The sequence below is a fragment of the Sapajus apella genome, unplaced genomic scaffold, assembly GCF_009761245.1.
Source record: "Sapajus apella isolate SASKATOON/1434 unplaced genomic scaffold, GSC_monkey_1.0 scaffold10, whole genome shotgun sequence".
NCBI lineage: Eukaryota > Metazoa > Chordata > Mammalia > Primates > Cebidae > Sapajus > Sapajus apella.
In genome coordinates, this window is record NW_022436950.1 from 21,521,046 (window position 1) to 21,546,160 (window position 25,115).

Sequence of the window (25,115 nt, forward strand, 5' to 3'; positions counted from 1 at the left end):
GTCTTCGTGGAGACTTGTCAAAAATTGCCAGGGCCGACTGTATTGCAAGTCGTCACGGCAGGGTATCGGGAAAGGTTTTCAATTAGCAATAATCGCACCTCGGATAAACCTCATTGGCTACGATACTGCCACTGCACAAAGCTTGTTGCTCTATTTCTTAATTTATTCCTCAAATATTGAGGTTCCTGAGGATTCTACCTCTGTTTTCTTCTCTTCTCACTCTACCTGCTTTCTTGGTGAGTCCACTGGTTTTCATGGCTTCAGCTGCCATCCAATACTTGCCAGGGTCGCCCATACCTACTGCTCCCAATCAATGTCTCCCCTAACTCCAAACTATGACACGCAATTACCTCCTGAAATCTCCCTGAGAGCCCACAGATGTTGCAAATTCAACATGTGGAAAACGGATCTTGTTGTCTTTCCTGACACATCTTTCTCCTGAGTGGTTCCTTGTTCAATCATCTGCCAAACCAGAAACGTACCTGCCCCTCACTCTTCCCCTCCTTAACATCACTCCTGACTGTCTCCTCCTCACCGTCTTCACTGACAGTGTTAGGCAACACTTTATTCTTTCTCACCTCACCTAAGGCAATGGTTATGTAATAGTTGTGGGTTCTAGACTGGGCTGTGTGAGTTAGGATCCACCTACCTGGCCCTGGACTTTGGTCAAGCGATTTAGTCTAACTGGGTCTCAGTTTCATTATCTGTGAAGTGGGTATAGGGAGAGCAGCTCCTACATGGGGTTGTTATGTGGATTAAATGAGTCTATATCAATACACACTTAGAAAGTTGCTTGGCTCTGTCAGCTGTTCCTCATCCTCTTCTTCCTCCTTTCTCCCTCCCCCTCCTCCCCTAAGTGTTCTCTGCCTCAAATAGTTCCCCCTTCAATCCACCCTCCAGTCTACCGCCAGAACGAGCTTCCTAACAGTACAGGGGATATGTACACTTTCTTTTCATCTTAAAATTCATCAAGGAGCCTGGGTACACTCAAGTAAAGTCAGACTCCTGAGCTGGTCACCTGGCACCCTCCATGTCACTCCTGTTACTTCTCCAACCCTGTCACCTCAGGCTCCCCCCACCCCGAACACAGAACCCTTGACTCTGGCCACAGGGAACCACTTACAGTCTCCTCAACCCCCAAGTTGCTGTTCTGGTTTCCCCTGGAGTCTTGGCGTGTGTTTCCCTTTTCCCTGGGATGGTCTTTTCCACTCTTTCGGTTTGGCCAACTCTCCCTTTGCCTTGAAAGTGTAGCCAAGGGTTTATAATTGATCAACCATTTGGCTGCTGCTTCTCCCATGCTGAGGTTCTCGAAAGCAGTGATTTCACATATATTTTTATCTTTGTATCTCCAAACCAATCATATCATAGATGCTTAACACATTTTTGTTGAGCACTGAATAAATTGACAGGTAGGGGAAACTGATGTACTTTGGAGCATCCCAGTGACATTTAATTTAAAAAAGTAATTATGTTGCCCCAATTACCCAGGGCATCCTCAGCCTGTGAATACAGATGAAGTCACATCAATAGCAACCACCTGGATGGCACTGGCCCAGGGCCCATGTGCTCATGCTTCAGCCCTGTAATGAGCTCCTCAGGGTCTTGGGGAAGTCTGTTGGGGGTGTCTCCCACATGCTCCTCTGGGCTTTGCAGTTGCTGGACATGACCCTGGAGTCACCACTGAGGAAGGACGGGTGTACTTACGGTGCTAGGCTCTGGGAGGTCTCTGGTGGTCTTCATGGATCTCTCTGCTTGAGAGTCCCCAAAGTCTAACAAACTTTTCTGATTTCTTTTTGGAGCTCTTTTGCTCTCCACTGGACTTGTGCAGACTCATTAGGGGCAGTGTTGAGCTGGATGTTGGTCTTCAGCATTGCCCTTCTTTCCCCCAAACAGTGGGAGAAGGTCCAGCTCCCCCATTCCTGGCCCCTGATTCCCATCTGATGAGAGTTCTCTTCCCGGAGCAGTCTCCTTGCTCTGTGAAATGGGCCTCAGCTGTCCCCCTCCCCACCCCGAGAACACCCAATCAATTCATTAGGAAGGTCTGAACTTTGTGCTGGAGTTCCTGCTAGAATATGACTTCTGCTGCAGTAAGAACTCTGCCCTAGTAAAGTTAAGTGAGTGAGCCTCATTTCCAGAAAGGGACTGCTGCCCTTGAGGGTAGTGGCAATTCTATTGCCCTGATTGCTCTAGGAACCCCCTCCCCCCGCTTTCTCCCCTCACCCTGTTATTGTGTTTGCTAAGCAGAAGTTCTCACCAGCTCTCCAGGGCAGAAACCACTGTTGCAAAACTCTTGCTCTATGTGAAGGTAATGGGATGCAATCTGGGCGGCCTAACCCCAAAAAGCCGTCCAGAGCTCTGGTCAGAGCCGCGGGATTGCCCAACTGCTGTGGAGGCTCTGGCAGTGCCTGCAAGGCAGAGTAGATAAGAGCTGTGTGAATCCCTGTTAGGCCACAAAATGTGTCTTAGAACCTGCGTAGGGCAGCTAATCATCTTATCATAGAGTGTGGGCGGCACTTCTTCCGAAACAGTGTTCTCAGAAGCACCACAATCAGGTGCCTAGTGAAGGACATACACCTTGCATAAGTCTTCTTGAACAGTTCAGGGGATATGATCTCATGCCACAGTACTGCATAGTTCACATCAGTGGTCCTTATCAAAGTCTGGCCAATGAACACTGCACAGAGTGACCTAGACTCAGCCCCTCCCTCCAGATGCTCTCAACTTGGGATCCATCAAGAACTATGGTGGTTGGCAGGGAAGGACAGAGGGGCCCAAGTTCTGTACCTGAGCCTCTGCCCTGCCCTCCAAACCCAGATGTCCTGGTGGGAATGGGGTGGGGGTAACAGAAACTCTCACACACTGCTGGTGGGAAGGGCCAGTGTACCACCTCTTTGGGCAATAGTTTGGCAGTTTCTTAAAAGTTAAACATAATGACCCACCCATGTCATTCCTAGGTATTTACCTAAAAGAAATACGTGTATGTCTACACAGGAGAAACCTAAGAGAAACAAGTATAGGTCAGCAGAGGCTCATGGGAGTCTTATTTGTAATAGCCTGAAGTTGGAAACAGCTCAAATGTCCGGCCACAGGTGAATGCAGGCATATGCATGCAGTGGAATACCACTCAGCAATAAAATATGTTGTTGATATATGCAGTAGCAGGCACAGATCTCGACATCGTTAGGCTGAGCAGAAGAAGGCAGGCAATGAAGAGGGTGTACTGCATGATTTCACGTACATAAATGCCAGAAAACGCACATTAGCCTGTGGTGACTGAGAGCAGATCCGTATTGGCCTAGGTCTGGAGGGAGGGGAAGGGAGGGAGGCCACAGAGGGGCACGAAGAAACTTTGGGGTGGATGGATACGTTTATGAAGATGGTTTCACTGGTGTTGATTACAATCCAAACTCATCAAATTGTACACTCTGTGATGTTTATTACATGTCAATAGTACTTCAGTGAAGCTGTTAAACATAAAAAGAAAAACAATGACACAAACACAGATCCCTGAAGCTGACTCCAGACAGGAAGCTATTGAAGAACCCAAGACAGTGCGGGCATCACTTCTTGTGAATCAGGAAGGGTGGGCACCGCCCCTTGGTGAGTGGGGAGTGAGGAGGAGAAACGTCAGGGCTGCTGGGGTCTCATCTACAGTCACGGATGTGCTGAGCCCAGAGGGACTTTAGAGAGGGTGGGGCCTGACTCCTAACGTTAGAGAAGCCCTGAGCACTGAGGGCTTTGCCAAAGTCACCTGGCTCCTTGTGGTAGCTGCAGGGCTGGAACCACCCCCCACACCCTCCTCTGCTCACAGAAGTGCAGGTGCCTTAGATCTCCAGTGTCTAGAATTAGGAGTGAACAAACAAGAGGGCTGGGAAGAGCTGGGGGCAGGGAGTGGACTGGGTGGAGTGGGAAGGAGGGTGGGAGGCGGGTCGTGAGCTGGTCTTGGTCTTGGTCAGGTGACCTGGACTTCTCCTCCCTGGGCGCAGGGTGGGCAGCAGCGGTCTCTCTTCTTGTAATCTGCAGAGCAAGCATGGCAGAGCAGGCCTCCGCAGAGCCTGGAAGGCAGAGGCAAGGAAGACTGGGGTGGCCTCTGCAGATGGCACTTCCCCAGGTGGGCGCTGGGGTCATGGAGTTCCAGCCTCTTCAGGGCCACCTGAGACATTTATTTCTCATCTCTCAGCGGAATGGTCCTTGGTCTGTCTTGGGAGGCATGCCCTTCCCTGAAGGGTGTCCTGATGCCCGACCCCTCCAGAGCCTGGACCTCCACATGGCAGCTTCTCCTGGTGGCTCACTTTCCCCTCTCCTGAGGCCGGTCCTAGCACCGTGCTCACAGAGGAAGGACAGGGAGCAGCTGCCACTGTACAGACACTCCCTTCTAGAGGAGAGGCCCATTTCTCTCGGCCCTTGGAGGGGGACCCAATCTTGACCCCCAGATCCCACTCCTTATCTGACCCTTCTGCTCTTCTCCTTCGTGGCTCTGCTTAGTGTTGGAAGCCAGATGTGGTAGAATGAGTAGTCAGCTGTAAGTGGCCTTTTATAAACACCCAGTTCCTTTGTCTCTCCATTCCCTGGGGTGAGTGGGAGTTGTGAGCGGGTAGAAACTGGGCTGTCCCAGAGGGAGGATTCTGTGCCCTTCCCTTTACCTGCATGGATACCGCCGAGACAATCGGCCAAAGATCTTGCTACAGGCCACACAGCACCCAGGGGCCATGGAAGAGAGATGCTGGAGCCTTTGCCACAGGCGTTCCTTCTCTCTGATGGGGGATGGAGGTGGAGAGACACAGAGACACAGAGATCAAAATATAGAAATGGGAAATGACCCAGACAGAGAGACCAGACAGAGAATCACACCGAGAGGAGGAGAGAGACAGAGAGGGTGATGGAGGGAATCACATGAACACACACAGAAATAAAAAGAGATTCAGAGACAGGGACAGAAATGAGAGCAGAGATGCAGAAAGAGGCACAGCAATAGAGAGGGATACAAAGAGGTGCAGAGAAAGATGGCTATTCAGAGAGGGGGTGGACAGAAGCAAAGAGAGAGACAGAGAGAGTGAAAGGAAGTCAGAGGACTGGAGGGAGACAGAGAGTGACACAGCGAAGTTGAGAGATATATAGAGGGAGAGAGAGACACACAGAGAAAGAGACACAGAGACAGAGAAAATGGAGACAGAGGGGGAGAGAGATATAGAGACAGGTGGAGAGATAAAGAGACACAGGGGTCAGAGAAAGACAGAGAGAAATGAAGAGATACTGAGAGACACATATGAGAGATCAGAATGCACCTGACATCTGGCCTCCTCTTCGCCCAAAATAACTTTCACTCATGATTTAAAGACCCATTATTTGAGCACAAAGGAGTGCTCCCTGATCACAGAGGCCCCTGGGGTTTCTTGCTCCAGACACAGCACATCTTGCCTCTTGTCTCTTATCTGGCACTTAGTACAAACTGCCTTGTATTTATGTGTATGCCCTTGCAAAACTAATTTCACTGCTTTTTTTTTTTTTTTTTTGAGAGGATCTCACTGTGTTGCTCAGGCTGGAGTACAGTGGCATGATCACAGCTCACTGCAGCCTCGATCTCCCAGGCTCAGGTGATCCTCCCACTTTAACCTCCTGAGTAGCTGGGACTATAGGCACGTGCCATCATGCCTGGCTAATTTTTTGTAGAGACGGGGTTTTGACATGTTGCCCAGGCTGGTCTTGAACTCCTGGGCTCAAGCCATCCACCTGCCTCAACCCCTCAAAGTGCTGGGATTGCAGGCATGAACCACCATGCCCTGCCTTCACAGTCTTTTGAAAGGATGTTTAGGAAGATGGGCTGTTTTAAATTTTTATCAGAATAATACATACACATGATTTAAAAATCAAATCAAACAAAAGTGTTCATATCAAAAGGCAATAGATACTCTTCTGTCTCCTTTTCATTCTTGGTGGCAAACCATTTCTGACATCTTTTTGCTTTCTCTCCTTGAAATTACTTCCACATTTTAGCGATGTGCTCCTCTATCTCCTTCTTTGCCAATAGAGAACATTTTCTGTAGAACTCCTTCCTTTGCTATCAGATGATTTAATTTATTTATTACTGTCCTCACTAATGTACCCTCCTTCTAATGTAGCTGTATTCCTTTTTTTGGTTCCTCTATTGGCCACCACTGTAATTTTTTTTTTTTTTGAGACAGAGTCTTGCTCTGTCGGCCAGGCTGCAGTGCTGTGGCATGATCTTGGCCCACTGTAACCTCCGCCTCCTGGGTTCAAGTGAGTCTCCTGCCTCAGTCTCCCAAGGCATGCGCCACCACGCCTAGCTAATTTTTGTATTTTTAGTAGAGATGGGGTTTCAGCATATTGGCCAGGCTGGTCTTGGACTCCTGACCTCAGGTGATCCACCCACCTTGGCCTCCCAAAGTGCTGGGATTACAGGTGTGAGCCATTGCGCCCAGTCTACCATTGTAATTTTTACAGCATATACTCACACATTTATTTCTTCATCTACTAACTACAGGTAGTATCCTTATGACTCCTGTTCTGTAATACGATGATGCCAGCATCCCTTCCTTTCAATTCACCTCTTTCCTCCACCTTCCAACTTGCCATCTTTTCTCACGGCATCCAAAATGGTAGCCACTACCCCACATGTGGCTATTTACATTTAATTTAATTAAAATATTAATAAATAAAATAAAACTTCAGTTCCTTAGTTGCACCAGCTTGATATTTCAAGTGCTCCATCTCTACATGTGACTACCAGCTATCATACTGGTAGGCATAAATGTAGAACATTTCCTCCTTTACAGAACATTCTATTGGATTCTATTCTATACGTCATATTGTTCAGGTGGTAGCATTTATGTTCTGTTTCTATAATTATATAATTGCTTTCTGTGCTTTTCTTTTAAGTTGATTCTAACATTGAAATAATTAAAGAATAATGTTTATATTATTATAATGTGTGTGTGTATATATATATATATATATATATATATATATATGTATGTATGTATTTCTTCCCAAAGAGCTGGGATGCCTTCTATAACATTTTCCTTCTTGGAAGTCTTTTGGTTTTCTAGGAGTTTTTAATTGCCTTTCTTTGTTCCTTGCATTAGTTGCCTTTAACAGATTGTTTTCCTTCCAATTCTTCATCGTTTCAAGTCTTCTCTTGATTCCCTTTCTCCTTAGAGAACTTCCTCCTGGATCCTTAGTCCTGCTATAGCCTAGACTGACTGCTCCCTGGGCTTGCTGCCCACTTGTCATCTTGGGAATTCCCTTTTCTTCTCTCCTAGGCTAGAGCTATTTTTTCCTGAATTCCACATCTTCTCCTTTCTTGGCTTACTTCCTCGTTTTTCTGGAGCACATCCTCAACTAACTTCCTATGCAAGGGTATGTGGGAGGTAAATTTTCTGAAACCCATCTATGTGAAAATGTCTTTACTCCCCCACCACCCCCACTTAATTCACGTTTTTTCTGGAAACAAGATTCTAGGGCAAAAGTCAGTTTTTCTCAGAACTTGAAAGGTATTGCATCATAGACTGTTTGTATGGTTGGATTCTACTTCTTTTATAGGTGATCTCTTTTTATAGACAATCTTAAGACATTCTCTTTATCTGTTTTACTGAAATTTCATAATGATGTATCTAACTGTGGGCTTTGTTTTGTTTTTCATTTCTTTGCTCAGTGAAATCTTCAGATCTGAAGAACTGTGTCCATCAGAACTGTAGAATTCTCTCATGTCTTAATTTTTGGTATGTTTCATTTGATTCCATCCTCACAGTTAGGAAGGACATTGGAACTCAGAGACTGATTATCTGTATGTCTAATTATTTCTCTCCTGACTCCCATCTCTCCAAGCTTTTTATTCTACTTTCTGAGAGACTGCCTCATCTTTCTCTTCTAATCCTTTCAGTGAATTGAAAAAGTTCGGTGATCATAATTTTAATTTAATTTTTAATTTCCAAGAATGTTTCTCATCTTTTGACAGATGTTTTTTATATCATCCTATTTCATGGAAGATGGATCTTTTTCCTTTATCTTCATGTCTTCCCTTCATATTCTAGACTCTCCTCAAATATCTGGGGATCCTTGGTTGTCATTTTACATTTAAGAAAGAGGCACTAAAAGCTGTTTGGAGCTCTGAACATTGGACAGGAATGGTTGACTAGTGGCTTCCCTTTAGGGGGGCTGGGCAGGGAGCTACCTGCTATAACCAGACTCCCAACTGCCAGGAAAAACTGGTCTTTTATTTGGGGCATTTAAATTCATTTAGCGAAGGATCTTTTGATCGTTTGCTTGGGAGACAGGCCCCTGAGCACGGGATATTCTGCTTGTGGGGAGCAGGCAGCAGGCAGCAGGTATGGACTGCTCTTTCTTTTTTTTTTTTTTTTTGAGACGGAGTTTCACTCATGTTACCCAGGCTGGAGTGCAATGGCGCGATCTCGGCTTACCGCAACCTCCGCCTCCTGGGTTCAGGCAATTCTCCTGCCTCAGCCTCCTGAGTAGCTGGGATTGCAGGCACGCACCACCATGCCCAGCTAATTTTTTGTATTTTTAGTAGAGACGGGGTTTCACCTAGTTGACCAGGATGGTCTCGATCTCTTGACCTCGTGATCCACCCGCCTCGGCCTCCCAAAGTGCTGGGATTACAGGCTTGAGCCACTGCGCCCGGCCCTGGACTGCTCTTTCTAATGACTTTATCCCTCACCTTACTTCTACCATCTGTGGCTCTGGGAATCTCTGAATCTTGCAGTTCTAACTTGAGCTTCACACAGTATCTACTTCTCCACCCATTTTCCAGCTTCTGGAAATTAGCTGAAATCTCTCCTCTGTGGTTAGCCCCTCCACTTTTCTGTTTTAAGTTTTAGTCTTTTATAGTCATTTCAGAGAAATTTCAGGATGGAGAATAGATGAGATGTGGCTAGCCCACCACCCCGACGCAGAAGTCAACCTTGGTGGCTATTGTTTTTCTTTTTCTTTTTGTTTTTTACTTAGGGTCATATTTTTCCGTAAGCTTCTGCCAGGGACATTGTATTACTTGGATTAATGTTTCCTGTCTGATAACCTGTGATTAATCACCTTTGCACTGGGAAAAACATTATTCCCTGCTGATGGACTTGTATATTTTCTTAGGATGGAAAGTAAGACTCAGTCACATCCGTCTTTCCCTTTTTGATCCTGCTACCAAGATGCTCAGTGCTGACTTCTAATGCTAACCCTAATCCTAACACTTTGGGGATATATACTTTTTGTTTTCTATTATATGTTCCATTTAATTTCTTTCTTTCTTTTTTTGAGACAGAGTTTCACTCTTGTCACCCAGGCTGGAGTGCAGTGGCACAATCTCGGCTCATCGAAACCTCTGCTTCTAGGGTTCAAGTGATTGTCCTGCCTCAGCCTCCCAAGTAGATGGGATTACAGGCTCCCGCCAACATGCCCAGCCAATTTCTGTATTTTTAGTAGAGACAGGGTTTCACCATGTTGGTCATGCTGGTCTCGAACTCCTGAACTCAGGTGATCCACCCACCTCGCCCTCCCAAAGTGCTGGGTTTACAGGCATATGAGCCACCGCACCTGGCCATGTTCTATTTAATTTTCTAATTTTCTTTAACTATCACATGCATATATCTTTTATTGTTACGTACCTTAAATTATTTCATGAGGTCAGTGCTTCACTTTTTTTTTTTTTTTGAGACAGAGTCTCGCTCTGTTATCAGGCGCCAGCCGGAGTGCAGTGGTGCAATCTTGGCTCACTGCAATCTCTGCCTCCTGGGTTCAAGCAATTCTCCTGCCTCAGCCTCCCAAGTAGCTGGCACTACAGGTGTGCGCCACCACACCCAGCTAATTTTTGTATTTTTTAGTAGAGACGGGGTTTCACCATGTTGGCCAGGATGGTCTCCATCTCTTGACCTCATGATCCGCCTGCCTCAGCCTCCCAAAGTGCAATACTTCACTTTTTATATCTCTCTTCCTCCCAATCGGAGAAGTTATTCCTTAAATTATTTGTTTGTCCTTTCCAAGTTGATGTCTCCTTTTTCTCACCTTTAATACCATTTAGATTTTGTGTAAGAGGATTTGATTCAAAATGACCCCTCACCTGAAATCCTAGCATTTTGGAAGGCTGAGCCGGGTGGATTGCTTGAAGTCAAGAGTTCAAGACCAGCCTGACCAACATGGTGAAACCCCGTCTCTACTAAAAATACAAAAATTAGCCGGGCACGGTGGCACATGCCTGTAGTTCCAGCTACTTGGGAAGCTGAAGCAGGAAAATCTCTTGAACCTGGAAGGTGGAGTTTGCAATGAGCCTAGATCATACTACTGCGCTCCAGCCTGGATGACAGAGTGAGACTCTGTATCAAAAAAAAAAAAAAAAAAAAATCCCTTAAGAACTTTCCAGTGTTAATGGAACCTCAGCCTGAGTCCTCTGGTCTCCTGTTTCCTGAGCTGTGTGAGAGGATAACCTACACCTGTGAATTCTCTTTCTCCTCAACTCAGGGCAGAAACGATGCTTTCTACATCTCCCTCACCTCTCAGTGAGCTTAGTGGTTTGGAGCTGACCCCGGTGAGCCTAGCTTCTGGAATCTAGGACAGCTGACCCAGGGCTGGTCCACAGGCCCAGGGTCTGAGGAAGTCCCGTGGGCAGGCAGGTGTAGGACACATGATCACCTCTGGGTTCTCACTGGTGTCTTTTCCTCCTTCTCCCAATTCCTTCTCAACCCATGGTTCCTTTCTCTTCTCCTAACCTTAGTAGGTGTGCGTATGTGGGGTGGGTCTGGGTGGGGATGTGCATTATTGTCAGGGGACGCTATAGAATTTATATGCTATGTGTCCTAGGTGACCAAGTCTGACTTTTTTTTTTTTTTTTTTTGAGAGGGAATCTCACTCTGTTGCCTAGGCTAGAGTGCAGTGGTACTATCTTGGCTCACTGCAACTTCCGCCTCCCGTGTTCAAATGATTCTATTGCTTCAACCTCCCGAGTAGCTGGGATTACAGGTGTGCGCCACCATGCCTGGCTAATTTTGTATTTTTAGTAGAGATGGGGTTTTACTACGTTGGCCAGGCTGGTCTTGAACTCCTGACCTCATGATCGGTTTGCCTTGGCCTTTCAAAGTGCTGGGAATACAGATGCAAGCTACTGTGTCTAGCCAAATCTGCCTTATTTCTGATCCTCAGTTACCTTATCTGTAAAATGGGTATAACAGCAGGGAGTGGCTAAAAGAAACAGAAGAGTTAGCATATATAAAAAGTCTAGAACCCTGCTTGGGAGCTGTGAGTGGAATAGAATTTTCACACTCTGGGCTCCACACCCCTTACCATTCCCCCATCTGTCTCTCCTTCCCCACTGTCCCCGCCCTTACTGGATCAGTTCCAACACCCGCCTCTTCATGGCCTGGACCAGGTCCCGGTGCCCTCCAAGCTCCTCCTGGTACATGGCGTCCTTCCTCTCAGCCTCTTCTTGCTTCTGCTTCAGCTGTGCCTGCAGCTCGGCTCTCTCTTCCTGACACCTGGGTACAAAAGAAGACTAAGTGCTCTGGGGAAAAGCTCAGCCTTTGTGCCTGAGCTAGGCTGGGCCTCTGTTGGACAGGGAGCCCAGGAGAGATGCTGGTGATGCCCCCGGCAGCTGAAGTCCATACACACACACACACATGCACACACAAACACTACAATACACACCACATCACACACAAAATGCACACACAATACAACACGTAACACAACAGACATAACACCCAACAGAACACACATATACAATACAGACAACACACACAACCCCCCACATATTGAGACACACACAATACCACATATAACACCTACACACAACACAACACATATACAACACACAATATAATGCATACATACAGCTCAACAAATATACAACACAACACAGATGTAACCCATACACATAACAACATTCACACAAAACACAACACATACACACAACACAAAACACAACACACACGATGCACTCACACAATACAACACATAACACAACAGACACAACACCCAACAGAACACATATACACACACACAACATATACATAAAAGACAATACACACAGCACAACATCCCCTACATATAACCCACACAATACAACACACAGCACACAAACAACACAACACATATAGACAATGCAACACATACATAAAACACAGCATAACACATACACACAACTCAAGGTATGCATGACACATATGAAACCCGTACACATAACACAGCACACACAAATACAACATATATGCACAACACGCCACACAGTACAACACATTCTTACAACACAACATACACAAACATACAACACAACACTACAGGCACATTCATAATGCACACACATAACACAACACATCATACACACCACACACAATCATAATCCCACACACAATGCACATGCATAACATGCACGTACAACACACCAGACACAATATAATACAACAAAAAACGCAACATAAAATATACACAACACACAGCACACACATGCCCACAACACAACACACACCCTAATACACACACAGTATAATAGAACACATACACACAACACAGAAGACACACTTACAACTCAATACACATATAATGTATACACATACAATACATACACACACCACAACACACCACACATCACAACACACATAATGTACATACGACTCAATACACACAACACAACACATATAAATGCACACACCACACACATAAACAGAACACAAACAACACAACGTATACATACATACTTGCACAACACACAAAACAGACATCCATAATGCAGACACATAACACAACATGCCCACAATGTGCATGCACTGCAACCTCCGCCTCCCAGCTTCAAGCGATTCCCCTACCTCAGGCTCCTGAGTAGCTGGGACTGCAGGCACCTGCCACCGCGCCTGGCTAATTTTTTGTATTTTAGTAGAGACGGGTTTCACCTTGTTGGCCAGGATGGTCTCAATCTCCTGACCTTGTGATCCGCCCGCCTCGGACTCCCAAAGTGCTGGAATCACAGGCGTGAGCCACCACACTTTGCCCCTGCTTTGTTTTTAAACATTTCCATTTAAAATGTAACTTTCTTGACAGTTATGTTCACCATCCTGGCAGCTCTCTGGAGGGAAAGCGGATGCCTGGGACCCTAGGCTGGATGGTTGGTGCCCAGCTGGAAATAATTGCGTGTGGAAGGGGAGCAGTGTAGGATTTAGGGTGATGTTTTGCTTTAAAATATTTTAAAAAGTTATGTTACATTGTCTTTTCAATTAAAAAAGTAATAGTAAAAATACGTCTTTCCTAAATTTGTTTCAGTGGTGGGTTTGGTAGCTTCTCAGCTCCACTCTTGGCTTTTCTTTTTGTCTGCAGTGGTTTTCTGGAAGTTTCCGAGAAGACGACTAGACTGGAAATAAAAAGACTTGGCCCCAGGGCCCAGCCTCTGGCTCAGCTGGGAGGGCGCTGTGATGGCGGGTGACATGAGTGAGTCCCTGCGTTCAGGGTTCATGTGCGTCTGTGTGCCCCTGTATGGTCCTGGGGATTGAGCATGTTTGAGTGGAAGAGGCTTGCAATAGGCCTGACAATGAATTGAACATGTAATTTTAACACCCCCTTTTAGCATGTTGCTGGGAAGAAAGTTGGGTGGGCCATGACATCAAACTGCCAGCAGCCCAGTCCCTGACATTCCAGAGTTCAGTCACTGCAGCCCTAAGAGGCTTCTGGTGCCCAGGCACAGAGCAGGGCCATGTTTTGAATTTTAATGAATGTTCTAATCTTTTGGCACCTCATTTCTTAGCTGCTGACTTTAATTTTCCTGAGCCAGTTTACTTGCCCAGTGATCCTGGGCCCTTCATGTGTCCACCATGGTGTGCGCCTGTGTCTTTGGGGTGGGAGAGAACACTCACTTACCACCTGCTGTGTGCCATGGGATGTGTAGGTGCCAGGAATAAAGCAGTGCCTATGGATCTTACGGTGTTTGGGGCAGGGGTGAAATAAATGATAGACCTGTAAAATAATGAAACTAAGTGCTATGACAGAGACAACGGAGAGGCTCAGAGACCAGAGAGGGTTCTTGGAGAGGCTTCTCGGACAAGGTGAAATGGAAGCTGACCCAGAAGATGAGAAGTCAGGAATATAGAGGCAGGCATGGGCACATGCAAAGGTCTGCAAGTTGGAAAGAGCTGAGCTTGTTTGAGGAACTGAAAGAAGATGAGTGAATCTGGAGTGCCATAAAGGTCAGTGGGGGGCAGGGAAGACAGGAGAGGAGCGGGGAGGTGGGCAGGACCTGAGCTGTCTGCCAGTGGCCCAGGAGAAGTGGATGTTAATCTCAGTGAAATGGGGAGCCCCTGAAGTATTTTAATTATGGGGTGACGGATACTCCTAGCCCACGAGGGGGGCATGGAAGGAAGTAGTTTACTGAGCACTTACTATATGTCAGGCCCAGGTTTAGTGTTTTATAGCCCCATTCATTTAGTTCTCACGATGTTATGAGACAGATAATATGATCCTTATTTTACAAGGGAGAAAATAGAAACTCAGAGAGGGAGTGACACTTGCCCAGGGTCACACAGCTTGATGAGTGGAGGGAGCAGAAATCTGGACGCAGGCTTGCCCAGGTCCAAACTCTTTTTACCTCCCTGTACATTCATCCAGGTAAGGCCCTGATCACCAGTGATTCCTGGCACTGGCGCCAAGTGGGCAGCAGGTGGGAGGGAGGGAAGGACGCTGATGGAGCCTGGCGGGACACAAAGGAGCTCAGTGCTGCTGTGCAGGGGCTGGGGGATGTGTGATATCTGCCTAGCTCCCCCTCCTGAAGACCTCTTCCGCTGATGCGTGTCCTAACTGCTTTTGCTCGAGGTGCAGAGGACACCCACCTGCTTGGAAAGATGGCTCCACAGAGCATCTGAGCTGGGAGGATGAACCTTAGCCATCCCACTGTCTCCTTTTGCAAATCATGGACCTAGGCCCAGAGAGGGCAGGCCACTGTCCCCAGGGGCCCACAGCCAGAAAGCCATGAAGTGGGTGTTGGAAGCCCCATGTCTCAGCCCAAGTCTGTTTTCACAGCCCCATGGACTTGCCCTGGGCCTGCTGCCTGCAGGCCGGCTGTGGCTGACTTCTGCTCCCAGCCTGTGCTCTGCACGGGGGCTCCCACCCATCAACCATCTGTCTGTCCTCCACACCACAGCCCAAGTGAGCCTTTAAACACTGAAGTCAGACTGAGAAACGCCCCACTCTAAACCCTGCCCCAGCCTCTGGTGGCACAGGGAAGAATTCCAGTGCCTCACTCAGCCTTTGAGGCCCCTGGCTCTGGCTCTGCCCCTCTCCCCTCTGCTCAGCCACCCCCTGTGCATCTGGACTGCCTGTCCACAAACGCATGTCTTCCGGCCGTTCCCCTAGCCACAGCACTTCTGACTAGATATTTGCAAGGTCCAGTCTCTCACGTGGTTGGGACTTCTGCTCAAGTGTCACCTCCACAGAGAGGGCTTCCTGGCCCCCAGTCTGAATGACTATCCTGTCTTTCTTCAGGCCCTTCGCTGCCTTTGTTTTTCTCCCTAGCATCTATCCAATGGGCATTGGATTGCTATCTGTTTAACTGTCTGCCATTGGATTGCTATCTATTTATCTGCCTGCCATTGGATTGCTGTTTATCTGTCTGCCATTGGATTGCTGTTTATCTGTCTGCCATTGGATTGCTGTTTATCTGTCTGCCATTGGATTGCTATCTGTTTATCCATCCCAGGTCTTCTAGAATAGGCTTGGCCAGGTTTGTTCACCACACCTGCTCATGGCCATTGCAGAGGCATAATAAATGTCTGATGGAATGAATACGTCCCTCGGCCCTTCTATTCTCTGTGTTGAGGAACTCATGGCCAGCTTGATGCCCACCGGCTCCTTTCCCGGAGTGAGCTTTGTCCTTAGCTCCCTGGCTCCCAGGCATCAAGGAAGCACATCTCCCTTCTGAGCCTCAGGGTCAGCTGTTACTCACAGTCTTTACTCTGAGGACTCCAGGACAGATCTCGCATCCCACGCTTCCCTCCTGAGCTCCACACTCAACTGCCTGCCCGGCGGCCCCCATCTAACATGTCTAATGGGTGTCTGAAACATAACCTTTCAAAACCAAGCTCTGAACTTTCCCCCAAACCTGCCCTCCCACGGCCTGCACACTTCGGTTAATGGTGACTCTAGCTTTCTAGCTGATCGCTTTCTAGCTGATCAGGTCAAAAACTCAGTCATCCTCAACTTCTTTCTTTCCTTGAGACTGCATATCCAATTCTTTGGGAAGTTCTCCTTCACACTGTATCCAGAGCCCAGCAGCCTCTCCTTGCTCCATGCCGCCATCATGATCTGAGCACCCTCACTCTTCCCTGCACAGCAGGGTCCTCAATGGACTCCCTGCCGACAGGCCAGCTCCACTGCGCCTTTAAAACACATGTCAGGCCGGGAGCGGTGGCTCACACCTGTAATCCCTACACTTTGGAAGGCTGAGGTGGGTGGGTCGCCTGAGGCCAGGAGTTTGAGACCAGCCAGACCAACATTATGAAACCCCATCTCTACTAAAAATACAAAAAAAATTAGCCAGGCATGGTGGTTGGCAACTGTAATCCCAGCTACTTGGGAGGCTGAGGCAGGAGAATTGCTTGAACCCGGGAGGCGGAGGTTGCAGTGAGCCGAGATGGCACCACTGCACTCCAGCCTGGGCAACAAGAGCGAAACTCTGTCTCAAAAACAAAAAAACAGAAAAAAAAAAACAAGTAACAACAATGACAACAACAACAACAAAACGCGTCAGCCTCAAAAGGCTGATCAGTTGAGGCAGAACGTGGACTGATATTGCCTAGGCCTGGAAAGGAATGCGTAGCGGCTGTTAACGGGCACAGGGTTTCTCTTTGGGGCGATAGAAATGTTCTGAAATTGATTGAGATGGTGGATGTATAACTCTTGAATACACTAAAAACCATTTAATTGTTAGGTATTCGAAAAAGCATATTAGATCTCTGCAGGGAGAGGAGACTTTACAAAATAAATTCTGGGCTGGGTGTGGTGGTTCATGTCTGTAATCCTTGCGCCTTTGGAAGGCTGAAGCTTGAGCCTAGGAATTTGAGACCAGTCTGCACCATGTAGTGAGACATCATCTCTACAGAGAGAGAGAGAGAGAGAGAGAGAGAGAGGAGGGAGAGAGAGAGAGAAAGGCTGGGCACGATGGCTTACGCCTGTAATCCCAGCACTTTGGGGGGCCGACACAGGTGGATCACAAGGTCAGGAGTTTGAGACCAGCCTAGCCTGGTCAGTATGGTGAATTCCCATCTCTACTAAAAATACAAAAATTAGCTGGGCATGGTTGTGCATGCCTGTAGTCCCAGCTACTTGGGAAGCTGAGGCAGGAGGATCACTTGAACCCGAAAAGTGGAGGTTGCAGTGAGCCAAGATTGAGCCACTGCACTCCAACCTGGCAACAAAGTGAGACCTCATCACACACAAAAAAAGAGAGAGCGCACGAGAGAGAGAGAGAGAGAGAGAGAGAGAGAAACAGACCTGAGAGACTGAGTGGGGAAGGCAGAGACAGACAGTGTGCCATGGGCCCCTGAGGTCACTGTGAAGACAGAAGATGAAGACGCTGGATGATGAGAGACACGGAGCAGGAGAAACGGAGAGACTGAGGTGCAGGCACCAGACGTGCTGCCTGAGTGGGCATCTGAGCCTTCTGGTTCTGGAGTCAGCAGCAGGCCTTGAACCTCAGCTCCCTGCTAACTAGCTAACAGTGGGCATATTGTGTGGCATCTTTGAGCCTCAGCTTCCTCCTCTATAAAAAGGGGGTTCTATAGAACTCATCTCATAAGGATGTTAGGCAGAAGCACCTGCAGCAGTGCCCTGGACATAGTAAATGCTCAGTAAACGATAGCTATGAGTATGAGAGGGTGAGAGATGGCCTAACAGGAAGAGGCAAATGAGACACAAAGAAACTGAGTAAAAGAGGGAGACAGAAAGAGATGGGGAAAAGAAGCCCAGTGGAGCAGGGAGGCAGAGAGGGTGGAGAAGAGAGAGGAGCTGCCCGGGGAGGCAGCAGAGGGAGGCAGGGGTGAGGGAAGGAGGCCAGGAGGTGGGGCCTGTCCTGGGGCTGCTCTGGGAGGCCTGTGAGAAAGGAAGGCACAGGGGAAGGAGGGTGGAGCCCCTGGGATCAGGAGCAATGCCCTGCCGGCCTCAGATCCCAAAGGTGTGCCCAGCCCAGGGCCTGGTGCATGGTAGGTGCTCACAAGACCCCACTGGCTTGACCGTGATTGACAACAGGACTCACGGAGTACTTCCGGATGCCCTGTGCTGTGGGTTGCCAAGGTTACCTGCTGAGCTGCTCCCGAAGTGCCTGCAGCTCCCCCTCCTGCTCCCTCAGCAGCCGCTCCTGGTGCTGGGCCTGCTCCTCGGCCTTCTGGAGCCCAAGTCTGAGGCTCTGAGGAGTGGAAGGAGGGGAGGAGGAGACTGAAGGAGCAGGGAAGAGACCCCAAAGCTGGGGCTGCCCTGAACAACATTCCTGAGAGACCCCAGGCCATGCCCTGGCAGGGATGGGGACAGTGCTGAAGCTGTGATCCCTGGCTCTGTCCTATGCCCTGCTTCTGGGTGAGTCTGGGCCGCTGTTTCCTTCTTCATTGAAGGGTGGAAGTTGCAAATTCAGGAACTTGGAAGTTCCTGGGTGGAGGCTGAAGGAAGTCTTGGTGACAATCTTGGGTGACCTCCAGGAGAGGCATGTACCACAGGAGCAACTAGGAGGGCTCTGCACCGGTAGGACTTAGATTTGGGGAACATCCTGCCACCATGAGGATATGGAACTGGAGAGGAGGCGGCTGCCTGGAGGAACTGCCGGGAAGCGATCTCACACTCTGGGGCCTACTGGGGCTGGGCAAGAAGTATTGCTGAATAAAGTGGGGCTAGCATGCGGCAGTAGGGAGAGGTGGGCTGTGCGGACCTGAGGAATGCATATGGCTTTCAAAGGCATCTCCAGATAATAATCCCGAGTGGGCCAATAAAAATTGATCCGTGGGTGGGAGTGGTCCCAGGCGATTATTGCAGACCCTCATCTGTGGGCCAGGTCAGAGAGGGGCGAATAACCAAGTGTGGAGCGCAACTGTTCTCACCTTGCCCACGTCCTGCAGGGGCGCCTCAGCTTGCTCCTCCCTCCTGGCTGCAAGGGTCACTTCTGTTTGCACTCGTGGATTCTCCACAGTGGAGTCTTCCTTTCTTGTGAGTCTCTGAAGAGCCCAGGGCTCCCCCAGGATGCTAGAGCCCCCCCACCTCTGCCTGCTCCCTGCCATTGCTCCTTCTATGGTCCCTCTGGGGCTGGGGGTCAGCAGCCTCCGGACATGACCCCACCGTGCTTCTGCTTCACGAGTCCCCTCTGTTGTTCTCTGACCCTCTGCACCCAGCAGAACCCCTGTGCCCTCAGCCTCCGTCCCTCTCACCTCCTTCTGAGTGCCTGTAGCCCCTTTCCCCTGTCCGTGGGTGCTGGGTATTGAGTTCTCCAGGAAGATCTCAATCCAGGGGGCTCCTTCTGCCTGGTCTAGCTGAGGCGCCTCCCCTTCTGGTTCCCACGTGCTCTGGGGATACCTAAGGCTCCTGGAATTTTCTCCCTTCTTTTCCAAAGAGAAAGGAAGATGCCTTTGTTGCTGGGAGCTGGGCAGCCCCACCAACTGCTGTCCACTGGGTGCATCTTGCAGACAGGCAGCTTGATGGGTGTGTGAGTCCTCCATCTGGACATTTTTGGGGCCTCCATATGTGGCTGGGATCTGTGGAGAGGACCCCAAACCAGTCATCGCTCTCAGTATCAATTCACTGACCTGGTGCAGTGTTTAGGTTAGGCCATAGCGCTAATCTAATGGGCTTGCTAAATAGGTAGGTACTGGGTCCTCTCATGGAAACTTTGATTTATCAAACCTCAAATCTGACTTTTAGCAACACCCAGGTGATCTGAGCCCCACGCTTTGGTCTGGGGAGGGATGGCAGGGCATCCCCATGTCCTTCTCTCCCTTCCCCCAGCCCGCAACCTTCTCCCTCCTGCACCTGGGTCTTGGGTATTGATCTGGCTCCCCCTAAGTTCCTCCCACCCCTTTCCTTTAATCCTTCCTCCTGAACTTGACTTTGTACTTCAGTTTTTCCATCTGCAAAATGGGAATGATAGTACCTTGTTTTAGGGTTGTGATGAAATCTCAAAAAAACCCAACACTCAGCTAAGAGTAACCTCTCAAGAAGCCTTCTTGGCTGGGCGTGGTGGCTCACACCTGTAATCCCAGCACTTAGGGAGGCTGAGGCAGGTGGATCGCGAGGTCAGGAGTTCGAGACTAGCCTGGTCAATATGGTGAAACCCTGTCTCCACTAAAAATACAAAAATTAGCTAGGAGTGGTGGTGGGTACCTGTAGCCCCAGCAACTTAGGAGGCTAAGGCAGGAGAATCCCTTGAACCAAGGAGGTAGAAGTTGCAGTGAGCCAAGATCTCGCACTGCACTCCAGCCTGGGGACAGAGTGAGACTCTGAAAAAAAAAAAAAAAAAAAAAAAAAAAAGCCTTCTCTGTGCTCCCATGTTCCTCTGTTCATGTCTGTGTGACTTACACTGAACAATGTTTCTTTATGGTCTATCTCCATGAAGAGACCCTGAACTTCTCAGGTCAGGGACCTAATAGTACCTGTACTTGGTGCCTGGAAGCTGGTGGGCGTGCAAAGTGTGCTTGTGGGATGATGAGAACAGCAATGAGTGTGACCACACGCTGCCATGCAGGCAGCATGTAGCCAGGAGCCCTGCACAGTGCGGATGTGAGCTGTCTCAGTTCATCCTCACAATAGCCCTATGGGGCAGGACAAGTAACTTGTTCAAGAACCATAGTGTGTAAGGGGTGGGGCTGGGATTCAGCCAGGCAGCCTGACTCTTTAGTTGCTTCCTGAACTGAACTGAGACGTTTGTCAATTGTCCAGTGCAGGGGACTCAGCAAAGGGTGTCTCTCCTCTGTTTCCTGAAGCTTTCAGTGGCACGCCTCCCGTCCCCCAGCACTTTCTCCTCCTCCGGGGCCAGTGGCTCCAGCAGAGGGTGCTAGAGTTCCCTTTCTCTCCCAGTGTCCTCCCCACCCCAGGAATAGGAGCCCCTCCCACTCTGCGGCTCCCCAGTCCCCTGCTCCACACATCGGCCTCTTGCTGTGTCTGTCTGATTGGGTCAGGGCTCTCTGTACACTCAGAGGGGGAAGCCTCAACCCGGGGGCACCAAGGAGATGGGGAAGAGGCAACTCAGGGTGAAGGCAGGGCAGAGGCACCTTCTTTGGGGCATCTTTGGTTTTTCTGGGTCTCCTTCCCTCGGCTTTGGTGGAACTGGAGCAGCGTGACCTGAAAGTGAAAGAGGCAGGGGGACCCTGGGCCTCTGTTTGGTGGTGGGCTTGGTCCTCAGGTGGAGGGTATCCCACATTTTCACCCACCCATTCATCCCGTGGCTCGTCCTGCCTTCCTGCCCACCCACCCTCATGCATCCCATGCTCCATTCATCTGTACCTTCTCTCCCAACATCCCGCTATCCATTCATCCTCCAGCCCTCCACCACAAACACCCAGGAATTTGTGAGCGAGAGCATATGACGGTATGCCGTGAGTGTGCACTGGAAACACCGAAGGCCCGGAGGATCCATAGTCACGGAGCAAAAGGAGGCAGAGACAGATGAGGCTGGAGGCTGAGGGCTTGGGGCTTGCCTGGGACCCTTGGAAAGAGCCTTGCCTCCTGGCTGCACCTACTCACTCTGAGAACATGGGCCAGGCTCCATCCAGGTCCGGCTGCTGCAGGTCCAACTCGAAAGCAACCCCACTGAGAGCATAGAGAGAGTCCAGGATGTCTTCTTGGCGTTCCGGGCAGAGCAGAGGGCTCCGGGGTCCATACCATTCCCTGTGTTAACTGTGCTCAGAACCCCTGGCCTTTGACCCTGGTGCTATTTCCCCCGCCCCAGCCCCCACCCCACCCCAGCTCAACCTCAACGAAGCAGCTTCCGCTACACCATAATGAGACTGTTCCCCAGGCAGAGTTGTGGCCTTTGGGAGCAGGAGGCCCCAGAACCCTGACGCTCCCAGTACTCCTGGGTTCCAGCCTCCCTCTGCCCTTTCTCGCTTGATTTTTCCTTCGTGACTCATTGTAACTGTCCTTGATAGAAAGCCGTCCACATGGGGGTAAAGGAGGGCTCTTTACAAAGGGGGGAAAGTGGCTCAGATGGCATCCGCAGGAGGATGTCCCAACAGCCCCACCTGGTGAGCTCTGGGTTCAGGAGGCAGAGCTGCAGGGCCTCAGCCAGCTGCCCGCGGGCCAGGCAGAAGCGGATGAAGGCACGGCCTTTCCCCAGAGGGGTCTTCAACTGCGGAATGCACAGAGGCAGAATGGGGGGTGGTATTAGGACAGAGGACGCCCAGGCAGCACAGAGAGAGGACTGGAAGTGCTGGGTGATGGGAAGGGTGTGGGGGGCCTGAAGGCCATGGGAGGAGCAGGGTGCCTCGAGGGGTGCTGAGGCAGAGCTCAGGAGACGTGCAGAGCAGGTGAGGGGCCTGTGGTCAGCAGAGCAGGATGGGGAAGAAGGAGCAGGCCCATGTCCACCTCCACCCCGTTAGCCTTCTCGTCGCCTGGCCCTGGATACCTTGTCCTGGGAACGGACAAAGTGGATTGGCTCCATGTTCCCCCGCTGCCATCGTAGGGCAGTGCAGAGAAAGTCCCAGTAATCCTTCCGAGGCCCCAGGAAGCTCTTCTGCTCTTTCTGGTCAAACTAGAACCAGAACGAGGCAAAGAAAGTGTAGAAATGCTTCCTCCTAGAACTCAGCCTGCATTTTAGCGTGTTGAGGACAGAGCTGCAGACAGACTGGGCATCCAGACCGAGCTCTGTCCTCACTGGCTGTGTGACCACGAGCAAGGTGCTCGGCCTCCCTGAGCCTCAGTGTTCTCATTCATTCATTCATTCATTCAATCATTCAGAGGCCCTTATTGAGCACTTATTATGTTCTAGGCCCTGTTCTAAGTTCTGGGGATACAGCTATGAACAAACTGGCTTTGTGGAGCTTCTACTTTCATAGGGGAGATAAGACAACAAACATGATATCAGTGAAACATTGAGTATACTAGCTAGTGATGATTGCTACAGAGCAAGAAACAAAGCAGGGAGAGTGGACAGTGTGTGTGTGTGTGTGTGTGGTGCGTGGTGTGTGTGGCATGTGTGTTGAAAATCTAGGGTGTCCAGGAAAGCCTTCCAGCTTGAAGGAGCTGAGAAAGGGTGCTGTGTATTCTGCTGGAAGAGCATCCTAGGTAGAGGGAAGAGCTCATGCAAAGGCCCCGAGGCCGGAGCATGCCTGGTGTGCTCCAGGGAGATCTGAGAGGCCAGGGGAGCTGGAGTGCAGCAGGTGGGGGGCAGGCTGGCAAGAGAGGAAGTCAGAGAAGTAGGAGGATATGTGTTGGGGTGTGGGGGGGATGGACATCAAGCATCTCAGAGGGTGAGAGTGAGGATTGAATAAAGCTGGGCATGTAGAGATCAAAGCCCGACACATAGCAAGTGCTCAATAAAATCTGGTACTGGTCATGACTGGGGCTCTGAGTAGCAGCAGGAAGGGCCGGTCCTAGGACATCCACGCCTCTAAAGCTTTAAGCAGTGAGGCTACCCCCAGCCCTGGGACCCTTCCAGCCCTGCTCTGCCCCACCTCGCTTCTCAGGCTGCAGTGACAGCCTCCAAGAGCAAGGTTAGGTGTCAGGAGGAAGAGGGAGATGACACAGGTCATGGTAAGGAAGGGGGCGCTGGCTCCTCCCTCATTTTTTGGGAATGTCCTGCCAGTTGTCTGGGTCTGGGGAGACGGATGGGGAAGGGGAGGAGAAGGTCCCACCTGCAGCAGCAGCTCCAGGCAGCCACAGAGTCTGTGCAGCTCAGCACTGGTGTCCGTCACTGGCCCCTGCCCATCCCCATAACCCTGGAGGATGGCAGAGACAGCGGCTGGGGGAAGATGGCAGATGTCAGGCATCAGGAGGCCAGGCTGCTGAGGGAGGGCTCTCAGATCCTGACTTCTCCCGCAACTCAGTCCCAGAACATCTCACTGGACACTCACCTCTCAGGTCCTTGGTGACCTTGAAGATAGCCCCCTCTTCTGCCATTGGTACTTGGAAACAATGTGATTCCTTGTGACTTGGACGGTGAGCCCAGGAAGGACCCTCGGCCTCACTGCCCGACTCTCTCCTTACACAAAGGAGGATGCAGAACCTACAGAGAGAAAGTGACTTATTTTGGGTGACACAGTGAGTTACCTAGTGGGAGGAAATTCCAGCTCTATCTTGTAGGCCAGTGTGTGAAGATGACGATGTGGCCTCCACCAATGGAGCAGTCCCTGGGTGACAGCACTGTGCTGACACTCAATGTCCTTGTCCCATTCAATCCCCACATAATCCTGGAGGTTGTTAACTCCATTTTAGACCAGAGAAACTAGGGCACAGAGAGGGCAAGTCTTTATCCAGCATCACAGAGGTACCCAGGATTTGAACTCAGGTCTGTGTGCCCACAGGGCCCATGTTCTGGGCCCTGATGTGGTGTGAGTGCCCCCGTGAGAGCTCACGCCACGTGGACACTAGGCTGGGGTGTCCCCTCCTTCCCCATGGAGGGCCCCAGCCTTGCATGGGTACTCATCCTCCTCGAGACACCCTCTCATTGTTTCCCGGGCCCCAGCTGAGCGGAAAATGTGTGTTCTTTGAAGAGAGGGTGCAGAAGTAAAGCGCGGCCGCAGGGCTGGGGCTGAGCAGATGCTGGGAGTGTGTGGGGAGCAGGGCGCCTGGTTTTAATACTGCCTCTTTTTCCAGGGGAATCTCATCCTGTCCTCCTGATGGGTCCTGGGGCCCAGAGGGAAACACTGTGGGCCTGACAGCTGGTGTCTTTATTCTGAGATCCTAGAGTCAAGACCAGGCATGGAGTGGAAAACCCAGCTGTCTTGCCTCCCAGGCTGCGGCCGCTGGAGTTTGGGGTGGTGTGGCAGTGGTGCAGCGGTGGGACACAGCGGTGGGGAGGGGAGAGGGAAACAGAGGCAAATGAGGGAGGTGGGTGGGGCATGGGATTCAGGGAGGACGGGTTCAGGAGTCCAGAGACCTGGGTCTCCATCCTGACCTGGCTATGCACTCATTGTGTGATCTCAGGCAAATCA

General features: G+C 50.0%; 1 protein-coding gene and 1 non-coding gene across 3 annotated transcripts; both read right to left on the reverse strand.

Annotated features, from left to right (window-relative positions):
- Positions 1–143, reverse strand: LOC116552086. Its single transcript, XR_004269205.1, has one exon. It is a non-coding gene; the product is annotated as a U4 spliceosomal RNA (small nuclear RNA).
- A 3,273-nt stretch (positions 144–3,416) lies between these two features.
- On the reverse strand, positions 3,417–24,191 carry RUFY4 (RUN and FYVE domain containing 4). 2 transcript variants are annotated; one of them, XM_032278263.1, is made up of 11 exons: positions 24,036–24,191; positions 23,817–23,923; positions 22,589–22,714; positions 22,206–22,312; positions 21,709–21,852; positions 21,237–21,306; positions 19,077–19,724; positions 18,288–18,394; positions 11,346–11,492; positions 4,644–4,754; positions 3,417–4,055 (listed from the first exon to the last, which is right to left on the reverse strand). In XM_032278263.1, exons 1-11 carry the CDS (start codon positions 24,079–24,081, stop codon positions 3,953–3,955), a joined length of 1,716 nt encoding a protein of 571 aa, XP_032134154.1. In that variant the 5' UTR covers positions 24,082–24,191; the 3' UTR covers positions 3,417–3,952. The 2 variants fall into 2 exon arrangements, with proteins under 2 accessions (XP_032134154.1, XP_032134155.1); XM_032278264.1 differs by lacking the exon at positions 11,346–11,492.
- Positions 24,192–25,115: the final 924 nt, after the last annotated feature.